Consider the following 20,713-nt stretch of genomic DNA (forward strand, 5'->3'; position numbering starts at 1 on the left):
ACAAGGGTGTGCGGGGTTTTGTGCAAAATGTGAGGATGGTTTGCCACTTGGCTGCAATTAAAGATTTCACAAATATTATTATGCGACCGTATCCCATATTTCCTTGCAATTTTTCCCATTAAACATGTGCTGAGGTTCTAGCAGGTGAGCTAATGTCGCCCTTGTGATGTACTCTGATTTCAGCGTAACTATCTCATTTCAGGAAATTCTCTGAAGCACATATAATTTCAATTAATAACGGTAGTTGCCTCTATTAACCTGATTTAGCATGTCTGATAAGAAGCTTTAGATTTAAATGATCTTCTCTTGTACCGTTAAGCATTGATAGGATGCCTTCACAGATTCTTCCTCTTTCAATTCACCATCACGATTGTTTAATTACCAAATAAACAAGTCCATGTGTACATGGGATTATCTTTCCCAGGGTGTTGAGGAACTGAACTGTTCCCTACTTCGCAGCATTTGCTGAAATAACCGACGAATCACGTGTTTCAAAGCTATCAGCAGCTGGCTCACATTTTTAGTCAGTTTATCTTTTTATCCATCCAATCTGTGGAGAAACTGACATTGGTGCATTTCTGTCTGTATAACCTCAAAGAGATTTAAAGGATAGCTTCCAAGTAATACAGAACACACACACACACACACTCCCTGCAGTGCTGTGCAGACATAAGCAGTGCTGAGCTAAGGTGTGATTTCTGGGTGTGATGGTGCGAGCAGATGTTGTGGAGCTCTGAGGTTCAGTAACACCTTTAGTGTGTGTGTGTGTGTGTGCACGTGTGCGTGAGATCTGCTGACAATTCAGGCAGTTCATCCTGAGATCTGCACAGAAACCTGTCAGCAGCACCAGATTGTGTGTGATTTTAATGCTTTATCAGCAGTCGGATCAAGTCATAAACCAGCAAGTGATGGACCTGGCCTTTGCAGTTTGTCTGCCTTCTTTCCTAAAGCATTGCTCAGACATCTTTGCTGCATCAGAAATCAATATGGCTGTTGTGTGTATCGTCACACAACCATAGGTGGCCTTACTAAGCCTGAAGCTGACTGCTTTCTTTTCTTTTCATGGTAATTGTAACCACCTTTGTTAGGTTGGGATTGATCTTGTGTGTCTGTTTCTCTCCGGATGATGAACTGGTAACTTTTTAGTGTGTATCTTCTAATCAATCATTATCTACACCTGCTTATTTGAGTCCTAACTCAGACTATACTCAGGATGAAAAGCCGGGTACACCCTGGACTAGTTGGAAAACCGTAACAAGGAACTAACAGGCAGATATCGTCTATCAAGAATTTGATCTTGTGTTTGCAACATGGAAGCCACGTTGCCAGATTGGACAGTTTTGAACCCCTGGAGAAAAAGTGTTCAACTTGGGTAAGATCACCCAGAGAAAAAACTTTGTGCAGCCCCCAAAGTAAACTCACAAAATGACTCCAAAAACAGCCAAAATGACAGAAAAAATACCTCAAATAAACAGTTGAAATTTACAAATATGCATTAAAAAAACTACACCAAAAATACCTAAATGACTCCAAAAACTCACAATTACATCAGGGATACACTAAATGACTCCAGAAACACACAAAATAACTATATTAACACACAAATATACTCCAAAAACACACTGAAAAATATGAAAGAAACATGAAAAATATTCCAAGAAATACCAAAAATACCCCAAAAACAAAAAATGTCAATAGAAATACACAGAATGACATTTTAAAACACAAAATGACTAAAAAAAACACACATTACCACTAGAAACCCCTACAAAATCTCAGATAAATTTTGCAACGAAAACCTTTCCTTCTTTCATCCATCATTATTTGAAAAGCTGATGCGACCAATCATCTAAAGTCTGTTCATATGATGTGTTGTGTGTTACTTTAAGGAAAAATTATTCCCTTTTTAATTAGTAACTGTAAATTGCAACAACAAAAAACATCACCAAAAAAAAAAAATAGTTTAGAAAACAGAAGGAGAGAAAAATGTCAATTTTGATAAAGTTGTATAATGTAAAAAAATTTACATATTGTTTCTTGTGCATACAACTATTCCCTTTTCAAAATAAAAGCATGATAATTTGTGTTTTTTGTGCCCATGCTGGGATGAGGAAAGACAAAATGAAGTTATTTTATATCCAATCACTTTAACTATACTGTAAGCCTATACTGTGTTGTAACTTGTCGAAAAATCAGGAACTAATGATGCCATTGGTTTTGCATGGACACACAAACGTTTGTTTTGAGGAAGAAGTTCAAACACTTTTTTCATTTCTTTCAGAATGAGAAATACTTTATTTATCCCACGGGGAAATTACTTGTGTCACAGAGGCTCGAGAATTATTACAAATGAAAATAATTGACACTAAAGAAAAAAGAAAACCATATGATTCCACATCTGATAAATTCTCATGAGTTCAACTTTTTTTTCAAATCACTGTTATTCATCCTCACAATTACTTGACAGACGATGCATGAATGTAGAGTGTGCAGTGGTAGATTATTAAATACAGTATATTATGGTGTGCTCACTGCTGTAGTGGGTATCAAGTCTCTGGGTTCCTGGTACAAAACGCTGCTCTGCAGGAACATATATCTGCTGCTGGTGATGGGCCAGCGTGGATATGTAGCACAGCTCGCTCTGCTGCAGTTGCCTCTGCCTTTTCTCCTGGTCAGCGCCGACTCACTGCATTATTCAGCAGCCTCCATCCTTGGCCTTTCTTTTAATCTCTCGCGCTCGTTTCTGTGTAACTTGAGGAAAAAGGTGCCCTCGCAGATTCAAACATAGCCCCATGCAAGGACGTTTCATCATCGTCTACACACACACACACTTCTGACTCAGCCTTTGGTGAAAAGCTTGTTTTTATTTATACACAGACCTGAGGTGTGTTTGTTAGTTAATGAGGGACAAACATGTCTCGCTGCAGCCGCCCGCTGTCATCCACCACGCTGCAGCTGAGCTAATTGCCTCTAAAGCCTCTGAAAGGGCAGATCTGTGGTGTAGATCTATGAGCTCCTGTCCAGATTTATCAGAGCTTACGCTCAGGATTCCGGTACTTTCCTCTGGAGGTCTGATTTAAACATCAACAGTTGGTTTTCATCCTACGTCCATGGTGTCAGATTCAGAAGAAGACTGCGCCTTGGCTTATCAAGTATAGATGAAATACTATGAAACTGTGAATTCAGATAACTCTGAAAACACAGAAGATGACAGCAGCAATACACAAAATATACAAAACAACAACAAATGTACACCAAATGACAACACAAATGCACTCAAAAAGACTAATAACACACTAAACACCTACCAAAATACACTGAATGTCAGGAAAATATACAAAATGACAACACAAACAAATATTATGAGAATTTGTGTCAGCATTTAGAATCTACCCACTCTCAACATTATTATTGTAATTTTTGTATATTCTTTTGTTTTGTGTGTTTTGGTGTTCATTGTAAGTATTTTTATCTAACTTTACATAGGTTTTTTTTTGTTGTTTTCTGTGTTTTTTGTGTCATTTTGTGTGTTTTTGGTATCATTTAGTTTCCTTGCTCATATTTTGTGCGTTCAATTGTCATTTTGTGTGTTTTTGTTGTTTGTGTGTTTCCATGTTGTTTTTAGGGTTTTTGGTATCATTTAGTGTTTTCTCCTCTGTTCTGTCATTTTGTTATTATTTTTTTCTCTAATTTCAGTTATTTATTTTTTTTACTTTGTCTGCACAAGCTGTCGAAGGTCAACACTACAAAAAGTGCAATCTTTTTAAGACAGCAATGCATGTTTTGTTTTTGCAATTAAATACATACATTTATTTTATTACATAATTGTGACCATCACCAACCTTTCCTAGGGAAGGGTAAGAAACACTTTATCAAAGGGAGAATATAAAAAGAAACTGAGGGGGGAAGGGAACATGGAAGAGGGAGTCAGGGTGGGAAAATGGAAGAGGTGGGGAAGAGTTGACTGTTTTAAGGTGAGAGTGAGATGTGATGTTGTAGTTGTTCTTTTTGCTGTTATTTAGTGTGTGTTTGGTATATGTTTAGTTTTTTCTCTACTTTAGTGTGTTTTGTTGTCATTTTGTGTTTTCCGTGTCTGTGTGTTATTGGTGTCATTTCAATTAAATTCAACTTTATTTATATAGCGCAAATTGCAACATTAGTCATCTCAAAGTGCTGACAAAATATAAAATTCTTAAGAAAAAAACCCAACAAATCCACATTAACATTCATCAGCTACATTGGGGAGAAAAAAACTCTTTTTGTCTCCTGTTTTGCCCGTTTGTTGTTGTTTTGTGTGTTTTTGTTGTCATTTTGTCCGTTTTGGTGGCCAAGGGCTGCATGTGGCCCCCTGGGCAGCCAGTTATATTTCCGGTGTAGAGTTTGCGTGTCTGTAATTCTGTTAAAGTCTTAACTGTGACAGATCACATGCTCATTATTCACTGTTTAATTTGCGAGGCAAAGGTGACATCGAATGGAATAATGCAGCCTGTCGCTCCACGTGATGTAACGGGGTGTGTATTCACTCACATGTTTTCGGCGCCACCTGCCCAAACTTGCCCGTTCTTGGAAATGACAAACCGGCGAGTGTTGCCATGGTTACTCAACAATAATCCAAGTCTTCAACATGTCTGATTTAACTTGTTGTCAACTGCTAATTTACAGATGAACACACACACACACACACACACACACACACTGAAACTACGGCAGATAATCTGGTCATTTTGGTGAAACAATTGTCCTTATGTATAGAGAGTTTAGTATTCTCAAGATGAAAGGACAACAAACCCTCATGGTATTACACCGGAATAGTCCATTTAACTTAATTAGCGGTGCAATAAGCAGTAATTGTGAAAACATGTACTTTTTGATTGTCAAATAAAAAAAGGAAGTCTAATTCAAATGGGAACTAAAACCAAAGAGGAAGTGGAGTGAGAGACCTTTGAGGAAGAGAGACCTTTCGCTTTCTGTGAAGTTCTTTAGAGAATGTGTTTCTAAAGAAGAGCGAGTTATTCCTTGTCCTTGCCGCAAAGGGAAAAGCTCATACTGTACCAATGAGGTAAAGTTAATCAGCGAGTGAACTGATGGCTTCCATCTGAGACGTGTCTGTGTTTAACTCAAATGACTGTTTTGTAACCTGGAACATTAGCCTCTGTGAACATTATGGCTTCTGTAACGTGCCAGGCTGTTGTTTCAGCCACTGACAGGCGTGTTTATAGCTGTCTAGTATTTGTCTTGTGCAACGATGTTGTGCTTGCGTCCCTGATGCTGAGTGCCAATAAAAATGTCAAATTCAGAAACAGCATGACAGTAAAAGTTCTTGGGATGATGTTGTTTATGGCAAAATATCTGCAAAACAAGTGACCTGCTCATCCTTCCTTCTGACAACACTGTAAGAATAATACAACTGAGAAAATAGGTATTCTTTACTTTGATGACCCTCAAAGCGTCTTTTTTTTCTTAATTTGACAATAAATTACAGATTTTTCAATAATTCGTCCAGGAAACTGAAGCTTTAATCGCAAAGATTGAACATTTGTCATTGATTTGTGTTTTGTTAAAAGGAAGACTGTAATTATTGTATTTTGGTGGCAGTTGCTCAGATGTTAGTGCGACTGAAACCGAGGTTTTGCTTTTCTATGTGTAGGAACTCAGATTTTCCTTGATCTCCAAAAACGGACAAAAAACGCGGAAGTCACATTCTGAAACAGAAAAACCAACCATAGCCGTTTGTTTTTATTATTATTATTATTATTATTATTATTATTATTATTATTATTATTATTATTATTATTATTATTATTATTATTATTATGTATTTAAACTCATGATATTTTTCCCCTCAAAAAGAGTGTCTAGCAGTCTAGCTAATTTCAGTGTAAGTCATCGGAACCATACAAATATAAAATGAATAGCGGTAGTTGACTCTATTAACCCTATTTAGCATGTTTAGTACCATTTTGGGAAGTTTAGTAGCTGTTAAAAGTCATCTAAACTGGGAAAAGTGATGAAAAGGAAAGGAAACAGAAAATTGTGGACTGCGAAACAGATTTGGGGAAATTTGGAATCGGAAAATCTTGAATGCCTCCATGTGTCAAAGGGCCCTATTTACTTAAGGTTTGCGCTTGTAAAAACATGTCCAAAGTGAAACTTGTCAATGTGCGTTGTAGTTAGTCTTCAAATGTGAAAAATATCCTGCAGAGGAGATGCAAATAGATACTTTTTACAAAGCTGGAGCTAATTGTCATGACTTAGCATGTGTGTACACTCTTTATTTGGATCTTTTTGTAAATCCAGTCCATGTTTAAGATAATCTTTGACTATATTTTATCAGGGTAATATTTTACACACCTTGAGACGACTCATCAAGTAAAAGGTGTGATAGAAGTGAAGTCTGTTTTCGTGATGCAGCCACTATTTTCTCTATTTGTGATTTGATTTGATTTGATTTGATTTGATTTTTATTTATTTTTGAGCAATTTACATTTTACATTCCTACAACATTCACATTCACATTATTCTGTTACAGTAGCTCAAAAAGGGAATAGGCTGAAGCCAAAAGCTTATATACGCCTATCCCGTAATCAATATAATAAACGGTTACATTTCCTGGTGATATTGCACAATCCGCTTATATTCTAAATAATAATTAAAAAGGAAGAAAAAAAAAAACTCAATTCCAGTGGCGGGAAGTACTCAATTACATTTACTCACGTACATGAACTTGAGTAACTTTTGAAAATAATTTTACTTCTTAGAGTATTTTATCCATACAGTACTTTCACAGTTTTACTATACTCTTGCGTAAACAAAAATAGTGGTTACATTTTCCATCCGAAGAAATAATCAGGCAACATAATGATATCCATAACCAGGCGCATGTACAGCTTCTGCATCATGCAACTGTTTACGTAGCAAATAGAATTTAAATCCTTTCATCGGCACTATATTCAAGTAAAACTTTTTCTTTATACTTTTTCTTGAATTTGAAAAGAGTTGGGCACTGCTTAAGATCTTCCTCTAACCTATTCCAAAGCCAGACCCCTAGCACAGAAATGCACATCTATGATTCATAATAGAATTTAGCTAACATTCAACCAAATTCCATTCTCCAATATTTGATCCTAAGTACCTCACTCTGTGCTAGCCTTTGAGAAGATTAATTTTCAGTGGCTAAAACGAGGGGGCCCCCACCCTCTCCCTCCTCCCACTGTGGCCCTGAAGCCTCAGTGGTGATAACACCACAGAGATATTTGCGGTGCTGATGCTGTGAAGAGATGACGAGGCTAGAATTCCCTGCCCCATCACGGCCCTCCCTCTTGTTTTTGATATGCCACATCCCCAGACCCTTCATGGTACATCACGTCCATGTCATTATGAAGTTTTAATAGAAACTGTTTGTCAAACTGTCATTGTCTCCCTCCCCTCTCAGCGTTTCTCTATCGTCTCAAACTTCTCCTCACGAGGTCCACTACACTTGAGAATTTCTGGTACATTTTAAAACAAGATTTCAATTTGTTTTATCACGACAAAATTCTATTTTTACGATGTCTATTCAGAGCCTTTCTTTTAGGAACAGCGGCCCGCTCTGTGGTGTGCTGAATGGAGCCACTTGTTGTCCTGTTGTGTTTGGGTGGGGAATGTTGTGAGTGGGAATGACGCGCTCCTGAAGTCAGACTTCTTTTTTTCGCTCCGTGTCATTGTGGCAGTGCCGTTACAATCGACAGCATTGTGACAGCAGCCTGTCTGATCTCACTTCTGCTCACGTTCGTTGTGTGTGTGTGTGTGTGTGTGTGTGTGTGTCCATCCATGAGCCACAGACGGTGAGAGGCCGTGATGGGATGAGGTAGTAGAGGTTGTCTGTTGGTGTGTTGGAGCTAGCTGAAGCGTGACTGATGCGGGCGAAGGCTTGTTTCGAGGATCCACTGGAGGGGTTTAAAAGAGGTAAACATTGAAAGGATGGAAAGTCACGACACTTGAGTTTTAATTTGGTCAAACATGAGGCAGAGTTTGACTTGATCTGAATTTGTATCTTTGTTTTTTTGGTTCTCATTTTGCTGTGTTGTACTTCAGAAGCCTTGATATAAGCCAAGATGCTGTCTTGTGTTTTGTATTATTGTGATTAAGCCAAGTTCCTAGTGTTATCTTATTTTTATTAGAACAGCTACAGGGACTGAGGGATTACTTTGGACTTGAAAAACTGAGGAAAATAATGTAATGCAAAATGCTCTGTTTACAAAGTGTATTAAGAGTTAGGATAGAATATAATTAGGAATATTGTATAATGTGAAATAGATGTTAATATTAATTAACATAAAGGTTTACTAAAATTGTGTAATATGATCAAATATTCAGCATTCAATGCTGGTAATTTGACTGCAGCCTCATTTGGTTACCATGTCTTGCAAAATGTTTTCTTTTTGAGAAAATTGTAGAGTTTGGTTTTTGTCAATTAAAATTGTAGTAGAATAGTCTAAATTGATCAATTTTATAGCTTCTCCAACTGGTAATTTGACACCAGCCTCATTTGGTTACCGTATCTTGCAATTTTTATTGTAGAGTTTGTTTTTTGTTTTTTGTTTAGTTTTTTCAATTAAAAATGTAGTAAAATAGTCTAAATTGATCATTTTTACAGCGTTTACAGCTGGTAATTTGACACCAGCCTCATTTGGTTACTGTGTTCTTTTTTGAGAAGAATGTAAATTTTGTTTATTTTTTTCCCTCCAAAAAAGTATAATTTTAAATACTGGTATATAACTTTTTTTTAATACTAATGAAGAATTTATTTATACTAATAAAATGCTATTTTTTTCTTTTTTAAAAAAACATACATTCAAAAAAGCTTGACAAATGTATAGATTGTTTTCCTTGCTAAAGTTTAACATGCTAAGCTAAGTTTTGTCATTCTGTCCAAAATGAATCGAATAGAAAATGGCAACAAACCAAAAAGGATAATTAAATCTGACTTAATTATTTTAAATGGGTTTTTTTCTTAAATATGAAATGCAATAATTGCAGCATTAGCCTCTGTTGAAGTAGCATGTGCTAGTTGCTAAATGTGCTATCTGAAAACATTTGCTGACTCATGACACTGCTAGCTCAATTTTACAATTTACCAATTTTATTATGAAATACTTGATAATATTCTGGTTGCTTGTCTCTTTCCTCATTGTACAGTGTGTTAGCATCAGGTTAGTCACTGTGTTGTGTGTACGCTAATACCAGATGATGTCACCCAGTCATCAGCGCGACGCTCAACCGCTAACTGCTGTGTGCTAACACTCTGCTTCTAAAAATACAACCCTGATAACAAAATGCTAACAATGGCTCACAGTGAGATGTCAGAGTTCACCCTCATTAGGTGTTTAAAGAGCACAGAGAAAGCATTTTCTCAAGCTTTTTGTTGTTGTATTCCAGTCGCACATTTTCAGTTGCACAAAACAAGAGGAAGTTTGAAATTACTGCTTGTTTTTAAGTGTCGTTTAGAGGCTGTGTCACATTTATGTGTTTGTTTACGCTTTGGAAACACAAGACTGGAAAATGACTGATGATTATTTCAGGAAGTTGGTAATAATACATAATGTAGCATGAAGCTAGCCCTTATCTGTTTGTTGGGAGGCAATGACCGTGTTTGATGTGTGTTTTGTATTGTCTCAAAGCTGTGTGAGAGTCTCAGTTGTTCCTAATGCTGCTGAAAACAAACAAGTTCAGGTTTAGTTCTTACTGTGTCCCACTTCCCCGTGTTTAACAGGGGTCCTCTTCATGCACTACTCATACTAAGTCTGTCGTCAAGTGTGTGTTTTTAACGCTTTTGTAAATAGGGCTTTTGTTTTGAAGTAAACTGGAAGTTTTGTCAGTGGCACAATGGCGGGTCTCTGAAAATCTCTGAAATGTCGAAATGAAATGTATGGATCAAATGAGCACATGTTGATATTCTACTTGGTCACGTTCTCACTTAAAATGTTTTCAGAACATTCAAAGGTGGAGAACCAGCAGAGAGATTTAGCCTCAGTGTGCTTCAGGTTTTTGTCGCTGTAGGGGTGAAATGCATCTTGGGAAACTTGGGAACGGTCATCATCGGTCATCATCCTACCCATACTTATAGTACGGTATATAGACAGTATATACTCATTGAGTTTGTAGTGTATAGTACGGAGTATTCCATAGCCGTAGTCTGGATTTTGTCTGCCTTAGGAGACTTTATAATGGTATAGCTGGAGAGATTCCTCATTTTTTAGCTCTGGCAAGGCCATAAACCAAGTATAAGTGCTGGAATACGTACTCCTAATGAGGCCGCTACAGTAAATGTGTATGTGTAAACTTTTAACATATTTCCTGCATCTCCACCTTCAAAAACATTGGGTAATCTCAAAGAAAGAGATCTCACATACTAGAGCTGGGCGGTATACCGGTTCATACCGAATACTGGTATATATTTTCATTATATGAATTTTTAATATACAGCCGTACCGGTGTATTTGATTACACAATTTTTGGAACGCTACACTGCACTTCGTTTCGGACTGGACCCTTTTCAACATTGCACTTCTAAATAGAAAGGTAAACAGTAGCGCTCTGGTGTTAGTTGTGGTGTAAATCATATGTGTAAATGGATCAGAAAGACACAATTGAAAGCTCTGAAGCTGCATTTGAGCATGTGCTTGTGTGCGCATGCCTCTGCTCCAGGAGAACAACACTCACTGACACGGAGGCACGGTTAGCGTAGCATGTCGGCAGTTCGGCAGTAATACACAAAAAAAAAAAAGAGCAAAGGATCGCAATTTGTAATTCCTATAATGTGGAAATAAGTCCTGGTGGAGCTGCAAACAAAGCGCTACATTATTCACCAGAAGAAACCACCACATCAGTAAAGCTAGAAATCAAGCTAATGCTAAAGCTAAGATAGTGTGGCAAAGAGCCATTGGGCTGCAGTTGCAAACTTGTATTACTACTAGTGTGGACTTATTCTACAATATTTACTCATCATGACAGTAAAATAGACCATCTTAAGTTATTAGGCAATAATATGTAGATTTATTTTGGTTTTTTTAAAGATCTTTCATAGTTTGGGTTAAAACTGTTGAACATGAAGCACCTTATTTGTGTAGTACTTGAATTTCATTGCCTGAGAGCTCAATTCCACATGATTTCCTCTTTTCACCGTGTGTTGCTGATGATGATGGTGACACATTGCATTCCTGTCGCTCCAGGGGAAGGAGGGTCTCATGTGTTACAGCAGGTGCTCACGGCTCAGCAGGTCAAACATCCAAACCACCAAATTTAGACATTTAATCTGTCAAAACAAAAAAGCAATGTCTTACTCAAGCCTGGTTTGTTTTTTATATATATAAAAAAATGACAAAAATGGTAATGTCAAACTCATTTTTGCTCAGGGGTGAAATATGGAGCAGTTTGATCTCAGGTGGGCTGCAGAATTTAGATGGGAAAACAGCAAATTCAACATATCGTGCTCTAGTTTTCACTTTCACATATATAAATGACAATTTTAAAAAAGAAAAGAAAATAATTGAATGAAATTTTTTAAAAGTCATTATCAAAGCAATATAAATAAATGAGTAAATTAATTTAATGAAGTTAAATTACAATATTCTAGCAATAAATGTATCAAGTCTCTACAAAATCTTTTCCTGAAATAATCTTTGATTTTGTGACATATTCTTGTGTAATTTAGAGGATTTTTTGTGCATTGCTTGTGAAATTGCATGATTTTTAGAAAAAATGTAGTTCTTTTTACAATTTTCTAATAAAAATGACTGCAGTCATGGAACATCCTGATCTCAGGTGGGCTACACATCTTAGATGGGAAAAGAGCAAATTAGACATAATGTACCTTAGTTTATACTTCCACATATAAATGATATGCAATGTATCGTATGTGAGGCACCGACAATATCCAAGCAATAACCCAAAAAAGTGATTTCATTAAAAAAAAACAAGTATAAAAACAAAAATATCAATTAAATCAATTAAATTAAATGACAGTATAATAGCAATAAATGACAGATATCAAGTCTCTACAAAATCTTTTCTTAAAAAAAATCTTTGATTTTGAGTAATTTAAGGAATTTTTTTGGTATTGTTTGTGAAATTGCTGGATTTTTTTTTTAAAAAATGGAGTCCTTTCTACATTTTGCAATTAAAGTCATGTGATATAGGCACAGGAAAATTGTGAACCCCTGCAAATATTGTGACGTTTCATTGAATTTGTGAATTTGGTACATTTTCATAGTTATTTATGTTTTTTTCTGTCGTTTTTACTTCCTCCTGTTGGCCGAAATGGATGATCTAAAGGGCAGGATTGGGCCCCCGCGCCTTGAGTTTGACACAGGTGCTTTAGATCAGTGACGTGCCATGAGCACTAGGGTTGGGTAGGCAGGGCGTTGCAAATCGAGACCACCAATGTCAACACCAATGACAATTCCATATGTTTCTGCTGGCAAGTGTAAATTCAATTCAACTTTATTTGTACTGTAACTTATAGGTACTGTAAGCTATCGGAAAATGGACAAATAAATAATTTATAATTATATTATAATTAAGAAAAATAATCAAAATATCAATTCACCCTTGGGTAGGCACTGCCTACCTTGCCTACCCTGACTGCACGTCGCTGCTTTAGATCTGTGATATGGTTGCTTGTGTCTAGTCCTTTTTTAAATGTCACCTTAGAGCAAACCTCTGCTGTTGCAGAACTGAAAACCTCCTGAGTTAAAATGTCAACAGCTGCTTTCCTACTTCACATTTACTGACAATCTAAGCCCAGTAAACCAAACTGAAAACAACAGAAAACCATTTGGTAGTAATCATCGTATCAGGCAGAAGTGTCTGCGCGTGTTGTTTTCTTGATATGAACTGAATATTCAATAAAGCTGAATGTGTAAGAGAAGAATAAAATACATGAAAGGGGATGTTGTTGAATTAAATCCTGCGCTTTTGTTCCTGGTGATATGTTTATTCCCTTTTTTGCACAAACAGAGTACAACAGGGCAAAGAGATGAGGCTTAAAAAAAAACCCTCCAGAGCAAAGAGCCGCGACCGACAAGGACTTCTTAACATGTAGAACAAAGAGGGCTCATTACGGCAACTGTCAGGAAACACTGTTATTAGACTAGAAGTGATGCTCATTGTCAGCGTGTATGGAACAACATGCACGCCTCCCTGATTCACACAGGAATAAAGATCACAGCAGCTGCACCACGGCATAAAAGTCATCAGCGTTCAGAATAATCACCAATCTCAGCTTTAATACACACAAGAACAAAGGCTTTGTCTGTTTCTTTGTCATTTTCCTGAATCTTATTATTTTTGTTGTTGTTTTGTGGGTTTTTTTGTCTCGTTTAGTGTGATTTTGTGTATTTATGTTGACATTTTATGTGTTTTCTGTCATTTTGAAGACATTTATAGTGTTTTTGAAATCATTGTGTGTATTCTTGTTGACATTTTGTGTGTTTTTTGACAATTTTTTTGTATTCTTGCTGACGTTTTGTGTAGTTCCGTTTTCTGTTGTTTTGCAGTTTTTTATAGTTTGGTGTGGTATTTGCGGTGTCGTAATTTTGTGTATTTTTTATGTGATTCTGTCTTTTTGAAATCATTTTTTGTATTCTTGTTGACATTTTGTGTATTTATGTTAATTTTCTTCAGTTTTTTTATAGTTGTTTGGTGTGTGTCTTTTTAGGTGTTGTTATTTCTAAATTATTTTTGTTAATATTTTGTGAATTTTAGTTTTTGTTTTGTATATCTGGAGTCATTGTGGACATTTTTCTGGAGTCATTTTGTGTTTTTCAAGTCATTTTGTTCACTTTTTGTTGACATGTTGTGTATTTCTGTTGTTGTTTTGTCTATCTGGTGTCATTTTGTGTATTTTCCTGTCTTATTGTGTGTATAGTGAGTCATTTTTTTGTAGTTCTAAAGTCATGTTGTGTATTTATGTTGTTGTTTGGTTTATTTGAGCTAATTGTGCATATTTTTATGTCTTATTGGGCTTATTTTTAGGGGGTTTTTTTGTGTGTTTTTGAAGCAATTTTTTTAAACATTTTGTGTGTTTTTGTTGACATTTTGCAATTTTTTTGTTTTTGTACTGTTAATTAAAAAATGGATATCGCTTCACAATCAAAGCTAATTTCTGTTCATGTAAAACCAATCAAAATATTGAAAAAGACCAATGTTTCTTTTTACTCCAACTTTCAATGTGAACGTTTAAGCACTGAAGCACAAATGTTGGTTTTCTCTTTAAATTCCTCTCATGGACTCATCCAATATGGAGACACAGTTGGATTTTTAAATTTTAAATTTTCCTTCAATGATCTTTAGTGAATAAGGTGCTGCTGACTTTAGAGGCTTTGATAATAAACTGCTGTAAATATAAAGTAACGAATATAATAAAAAAAAACCTTCTGAGAGCAGCAGCAACTCATTGGTCACAAATACTAACACACGCACACGTCTCCGTCACGGACTTCAGTGGGATCTCTGAAGCATGAAAAAGCTTTTAATTGCATTTAACCAAGTCTCGTAAAGCTGTGAATACTAATATTTCTGTAAAGGACTCAGAATGAAGGCTTAGTGACACTTCACTGAAGAGACTAAATCCACTTCCTCTGTCCTGCTCTTTGGGTTCTCTAGGGCCTCCTGGGGAGCAGTTCTGAGCAGACAAAAGGGTTTACTGTATTTGTATATTTACCCCTGACACTCTGCCTTAAGTCCAGACCTTCATCCCTCCTCCTCCTCCTCCTCCTCCTTCTCCTCCTGCATGCCTTCAGTGTCTTTCCCTTTAATGTGTGCTCTTGGCAGCTAACAGCGACATGCCTTTCAAACACACACACACACACACACCATCCTGTCATATAAATACCAGTCGACTCAATAAGAAGCCTGTTTGTTAAGAACCTCTTGGATTCCCGTTTTGCTTTTTCCTCTCTTGGGAAACCCTAAGAACTCAAATCGGAAGCTGAAGAATGACCAGCGTGTGATAAAGGGCTGAAAAACTGCCAGAAGAAAATCTCATCAGTACTGCAGGAAACTTTCAAGCTGTTTATTTTTCATAGGCCTCTGCAAATAATCCCATCTTTGTGGGATTATTTGCATTTACATATTTAACAAGAATACTAGATATTGAAATGCTTTGAGAGATTGTTTTTGAAGTGTGCGCCATAAGCACTGAATACCATTTTCAGGATAATGACTAACTTTTGTTTTAATAACACAAATTAAGACATAGTGTAGTTGTAGGCCTCATAGATCAATAAATCTAAGGTATTTCTTTCACAAATGTGCAGTATTTACTCACAAAGGTTGAATTTCCCAATCACAAGTTTTTCATAAACCATGGGTTTTGTTGTCAAATTGTAATGTAACTTGAATTTCGGATAGGTTTCACACATTGCATTATTGGATTTGGAGTCCTGTAGTAGAATGCAAAGATGGCGCAAAATCGGAAAACTTTCTTTAGGAAGAGTTTTTACTTTATCTTTACCATGATTCATTGTATTTTTTCACCAGGCAAGACAGGGATTCACTTTTGTTGGGCTTTGTCTATTGTTTTCCTCGTGATATGAAGTCACTCCTATCTGTGAGAACACTAGATATATCACTTTGGCAGTGTTTAAGTTCGGTAGTGGATGAGAAAAACTTTTGGGTAGTTATCGTCCCCGGCAGCTTTAAGAACTTTATTTAGTTTTATACCCTTTATTCAAGCGCATGATGGCCTCCAGTTCAAGCACATTTCAAATATTTAGTGTTCCGTTATCTATCCCACTTCACCACACGGATATCCCCTAACGACCATATGCCATGAAACTGGAGGGTTGTTAGGGAACCATAGAAGATCTCCATCTCCTTCTTTTCCAAGGGAGTCCATTCTCCGATGTGGTCTTCCTCACCTCCTGCCACCTTGTAAGGGACCTTGCAGGATGGTTTTCCAAAGCCTGAGGATGGGGATGTGGCCATGCCAAGCAGATGGCTTGCCTGATCTTTTGCTGGACTTTTTTTTATCATATATGTTGGCGATCTCCAGGAGTCTTCTGAAGCACCTTGTGAGCGAGTGCAACAGTCTTGTTTTTGGTCCCAGACTGATGTTTGGGCAGCAGTTGCTTGTGCTGTTCTGGCAAGGACTTCCTGTTTCGATCGTTCATTGGACACTATTGCTCCGACTGAGATTACAACAAGATTACAACTTCATTTATCAGACGTTTTTATCCAAAGCAACGTTCAACTTGTGCAGTTAGGGTTAAGGGACTTGCTCAACATCCCACAGTGATGGCCCAGGTTGGATTTGAACTGGTGACCCTCCAATTACAAGCCCGCTTCCTTAACGGTTACGCCACCACCGCCCTATTCAAGCCATATACAGCACATCCGTTTGAACTGATATAAATGTACCGAAGTTGCCCTAAAACTCATTTAAGATAAGTTTCAACCTAAAAAACATTTATCATTCTGTTCTGAAAAAGGAGTAATCTTCTGATCTGGCAACCTGTCCCGGACTCTAACTACCAGCCTTTATGTTTAAATCACATTTGACATTTCGTTGCAGTGCTTAGAAGTATGATTTATTACATCTTGTTCCTGCAAAGCTTTGAGCAGAAGGAGAACTTGACACCACTGTATTCGAGAACCAGCTGAGGTAACACACATCCTGGTTTTAAAATCTTCCCCCACAGGTGGACAAATAAGGAAGTTAGTAAAGACTGATTTACAACCTCTCCTACACGCAGAGATGCTAGGTGTGCGTTTGCTTTGTGCGCCATCGTCTTGGACCGTGTGTTTGTACGAGCCGTCCCTGTCACAGCAGCTGTTGGTGAGGAGAGACACAGACGTTATTCTCTCAGGCTGACAAACTGGCCCAAGACACCACAGTTGTGTAGTTGTTTCAAGATTGAATATCAATGACCTCTAGATTACAACTGTTCCTCCCTCTCTGATACAAAATAAAGAATCATGATATGTGTCAAAGATTAAAACTTAATCTTGAAATATTAAACTGGGGAACATATTGAATTTGACCCTTGTAAATGACTTAAATCAATGTAAAAACTGGGTATATAGCTGAGTTAATCCCTTCATGCACCTTCCAGGGGACTCTATCTGAATTATTTCACCCTAAAACTATTTTTTTCAATAATATACCGTATCTTAACCTACTACTGTCACTAATTACCAATAATGTATTGTAATTTACTCTTTTACATTGTTTTGTGCTTTCAGGAAGCACCAAACCGCCTACTTACTCTTTATCTCAACACATGTGAAGGCAAACATAACAATGCTAACAATGCTAGCATACATATTTGTCTTCAGACAACTTTATTGGTCCCTGAAGGGCCATTAATTTTACAGTTACCCTGCCTTATAGCAAAGCCACAAGTCCTAACTGCCTGTTGTTTGTCTGGTGCACTCTCTCTCTCTGATTTGTAGCTTTTTAAAATTAATTTAGCTTAGCTTAAAATGCCTGTTTTTAAGCTAACGTGCTGCACACAGGACTGGTGTGTTATACTTGTGATTGACAGCATTTTATGACGTCAAAAGCTTAAATGTTTCTCTTTAATATGATCAAATATGATATAGTAAATGTAAGCAAAGATGTGATTTAATGCTGACATGCTAGCAAAACTGTTAGCATTGTAAGTTGGGGTTTTTGTCGTTTCCATCCAAGTTGCCTTTCTTTCGTGATGTGTTTGAATAATTTTTAAAAGTGTATTTTGTTCTTTAGGTTTTTACATCATCACTGAAGTACAGTGTGGTTTGTTTTCACTGTAAATGATCAGCCATGGTTGACCTTCTTTCCTCTTTCCTCTCTCTGTTTGCTCTCCAGCGTCTGACACTGGACAAGATGCGACTCTAAGACTCGACCAGGAACGGGCTGACATAGTTGCCAAATATGATAAGGTAATTTTGGAATCACATACATGCTGTGTTAATTATAACAACTGTGTTTTTTTAACATTTAACTTAGTGTTGTTTATGCCCAACTTACTGTATTGGATTCTAGCAATATCTCTCCATGATTTTATGAGTTAAATACAATATTAACAGCCTGCTTTGTGCACTTTTACTTTTGGAAATGTTATCAAATTTAAAGCCATGGTAGATTTAATTAAAGTTTAATAGAGGCAGGTGACATTTGCCAGGCAAATTTATTGTTTAAAAGTCATTTCTACAATGTTTTAATGTGTAAACTGTTGTTTTGTAACCTAAAAACTTTTTTAAACACGATAGATTTGCAGTACATACAGGAGTGATTATATTAGTATATTATACAATACCAAAATGGTATTTATAGGATTTCATCGCAATTATAGTAAGTATAGTAAGAAATCACAAACTTCTTTGAGTACTGTTCTGTTTAGAGTAATATTCACTGTTTTAATGGAAAAAGTAGGGGTTACATGATACAGTGATATATCATATGATATGACATGCTGTTGGGTTCACGCGATCAATGCTATACGATACTTTGAAGAAAAATAAAAAGACGAAAATGACAATTAGAAAAACTCAAATATAAATATGAAATAAATCTTGAATACATTTCAAAATCGTTAAAAATAGGCACGGCAAATGTATTTGTATAGAGCATTTCATACACGAGGCAATTCAAAGTGCAACAGAAAACATTCAACAGCTTAAAAATCAATAAGAACATTCAAGAAAGCCACAATATTTATTTGACTTTGAACTCTGTATGAGCTTTTCAAGTTTGAATGTAGTAAATATATATATATATATATATATATATATATATATATATATTAAAATAATGTAAAAAATTATTAAAAAAAATCCGACTAAGTTTGGAGACAACTTGAACCCTTGACGAGACATCTTGTGACGTTTTAATATTGCGAACTCTTGTCCCACCACGAGTAAAAGGTCTTACTCTTCGTAGAATATTTAAAACTAAGATTGATGTCATACTGTTGTTATACAGCTGGCCTGATAGCACGGGAATCTTTACAATCCTGCATGCTGAGCAGGAAATTGTCAGAAACATGAAGGAAAACAGCATTTTCCAGGACCTGGAGTTAGAAACCATCTCCCTTCATCAACTCTTACATCGGTGATAAAAGACAAACTCTCTGTGTGTATGAGTGAGTGTGTGGTAGGGGTTTTTTCCAATGAGTGACATTTCTATTTCACAGCCTGGGGATATCAGTCAGACCAACACATCACGCTCAGTTTGGAAATGAGTCTTTTTAATTTAGTCCAGAAGGCTGCATAATCAAGACGCCTCATTAGGAGTGAAGAGACCGTGGAGAGTGGTGGGGATGATGTGAGAGGGAGGAAGGGAGGGAGGGAGTGTGTATTTGGCATCACAAATTGAGACACAATTAGAGGTAAATCAATGTCATTGTTGAATATGGGAAAGAGCATATGATATTACATTGATTTTCATACACGGGCCCTCACTCACACTACTACTAAAGGGCTTTAGCAGGTTAGAAAACTAGCTTTATGGTACTAGTTTTATTTACAGAAACAAAGCGGGTTGTGTGTTCTGCCTTGAGAACTTAATGATTTTCACTAAAAGGTCTCACCAACTCTATGATAAACAAAGGTTAAAAAAATCCTTTTTTCATTAGCACTTTGGCTCAACCATCCAGGAAGAATGCAGAAATGGCTTTTTTTACGCCTAAAAACAGCTCATCTGAATTGAGGAGGGCCAGGTATGTGTCGATGTTTGTAGAAACTCACAGAAATAAACAAGTTTTAACATGTTTAGCAGCTATGGCTTTACCAGCTCAGGAAAATGTGCACAAGGCTCCGTGACTCACTGAGGAGAAGCGAGTCAGGGAGTCGCTGTATTCCCCATGATGTCGCCTCACTCGACAAAACATCCAATTTTTGTAAGATTTTTGGTCCTTTCCGTGTAAATTCCAAAATAAACATCCGCTATTGTTTTACCACAACTTTGAAAACACTAGAAATGTGTTTGGAAGTCAAGAAATCACATTAATAATGAAGTCAAAACACTCTTATGCATCCGTTTATGGGACTTCACATCCCACAGTGCAATGCGTGAAACTTTTCCAACAATGTCAGTGAGAGAGTGTTTACAGTGGAGATCAAAACAAACTTTAAAGCGGAAATTTTACCCTTTCGTCTTTTTTTTGAGCAAATGATTTTTAATTTATGGCTCAATGAGGCCGCCTCTGTCTTTATCTAATTGAAAAAAGTCCTCCTCAGCAGCTTTAAGTCAAAGTGCAACACAGGCCTTAAAGCTGCAGTTTGTAGAATCGTCTCTCCGCTCCGTTTTGAAACCAAAACTCAACCTCCCTTACCAGTATTTTTGTGAACACTTTTAGAGACTTTTTTCTCAATAGAGACGAGTGACAAGTGTATGGACTTTATCTTGTGTTATCGAAGATTTTTCTGGTGTTTTAGAGACACGAATGCACGTATCACACTGTAGTTACTGTCCTGAACAGCGGCTGCTGCCGTCAGCTCGTCCCTGCCAGATATAACCATCACTCCGCATCCAGACTGCAAAATTAATTTGCCTTGAATAAGCTTCTCTTGGGTTTACACACGATTTATCCCGTCTGTTATCACTCTCTCTCTGACACCAGTGTGTGTGTGGAGCGGACCCTGCGCAGTCGCTGGGATTCGTGAGGATGCAAAGCGGTCCATTTCTCCCGAGTATGTTTGAGCCTTGAAACTTTTGCTTCTTCAACTCGGTCTGCCTTTTTCCACTTGA

The 20,713-nt window shown here is 36.8% G+C and overlaps 1 protein-coding gene across 3 annotated transcripts in view; it reads left to right on the forward strand.

The window, feature by feature from the left end:
- Positions 1 to 20,713, forward strand: part of usp6nl (USP6 N-terminal like) — a 103,884-nt gene that overhangs the window by 50,569 nt on the left and 32,602 nt on the right. For 2 of the 3 annotated variants that reach the window (XM_028449623.1, XM_028449621.1), the window contains one exon: positions 17,831 to 17,904. In XM_028449623.1, coding sequence (XP_028305424.1) covers positions 17,831 to 17,904 — 74 coding nt within the window. Of the gene's footprint in view, positions 1 to 7,756; positions 7,945 to 17,830; positions 17,905 to 20,713 lie in introns of those variants that run through there. The other variant, XM_028449622.1, reaches the window with a different exon arrangement.

Source organism: Gouania willdenowi, chromosome 6, assembly GCF_900634775.1.
Source record: "Gouania willdenowi chromosome 6, fGouWil2.1, whole genome shotgun sequence".
Lineage (NCBI taxonomy): Eukaryota > Metazoa > Chordata > Actinopteri > Blenniiformes > Gobiesocidae > Gouania > Gouania willdenowi.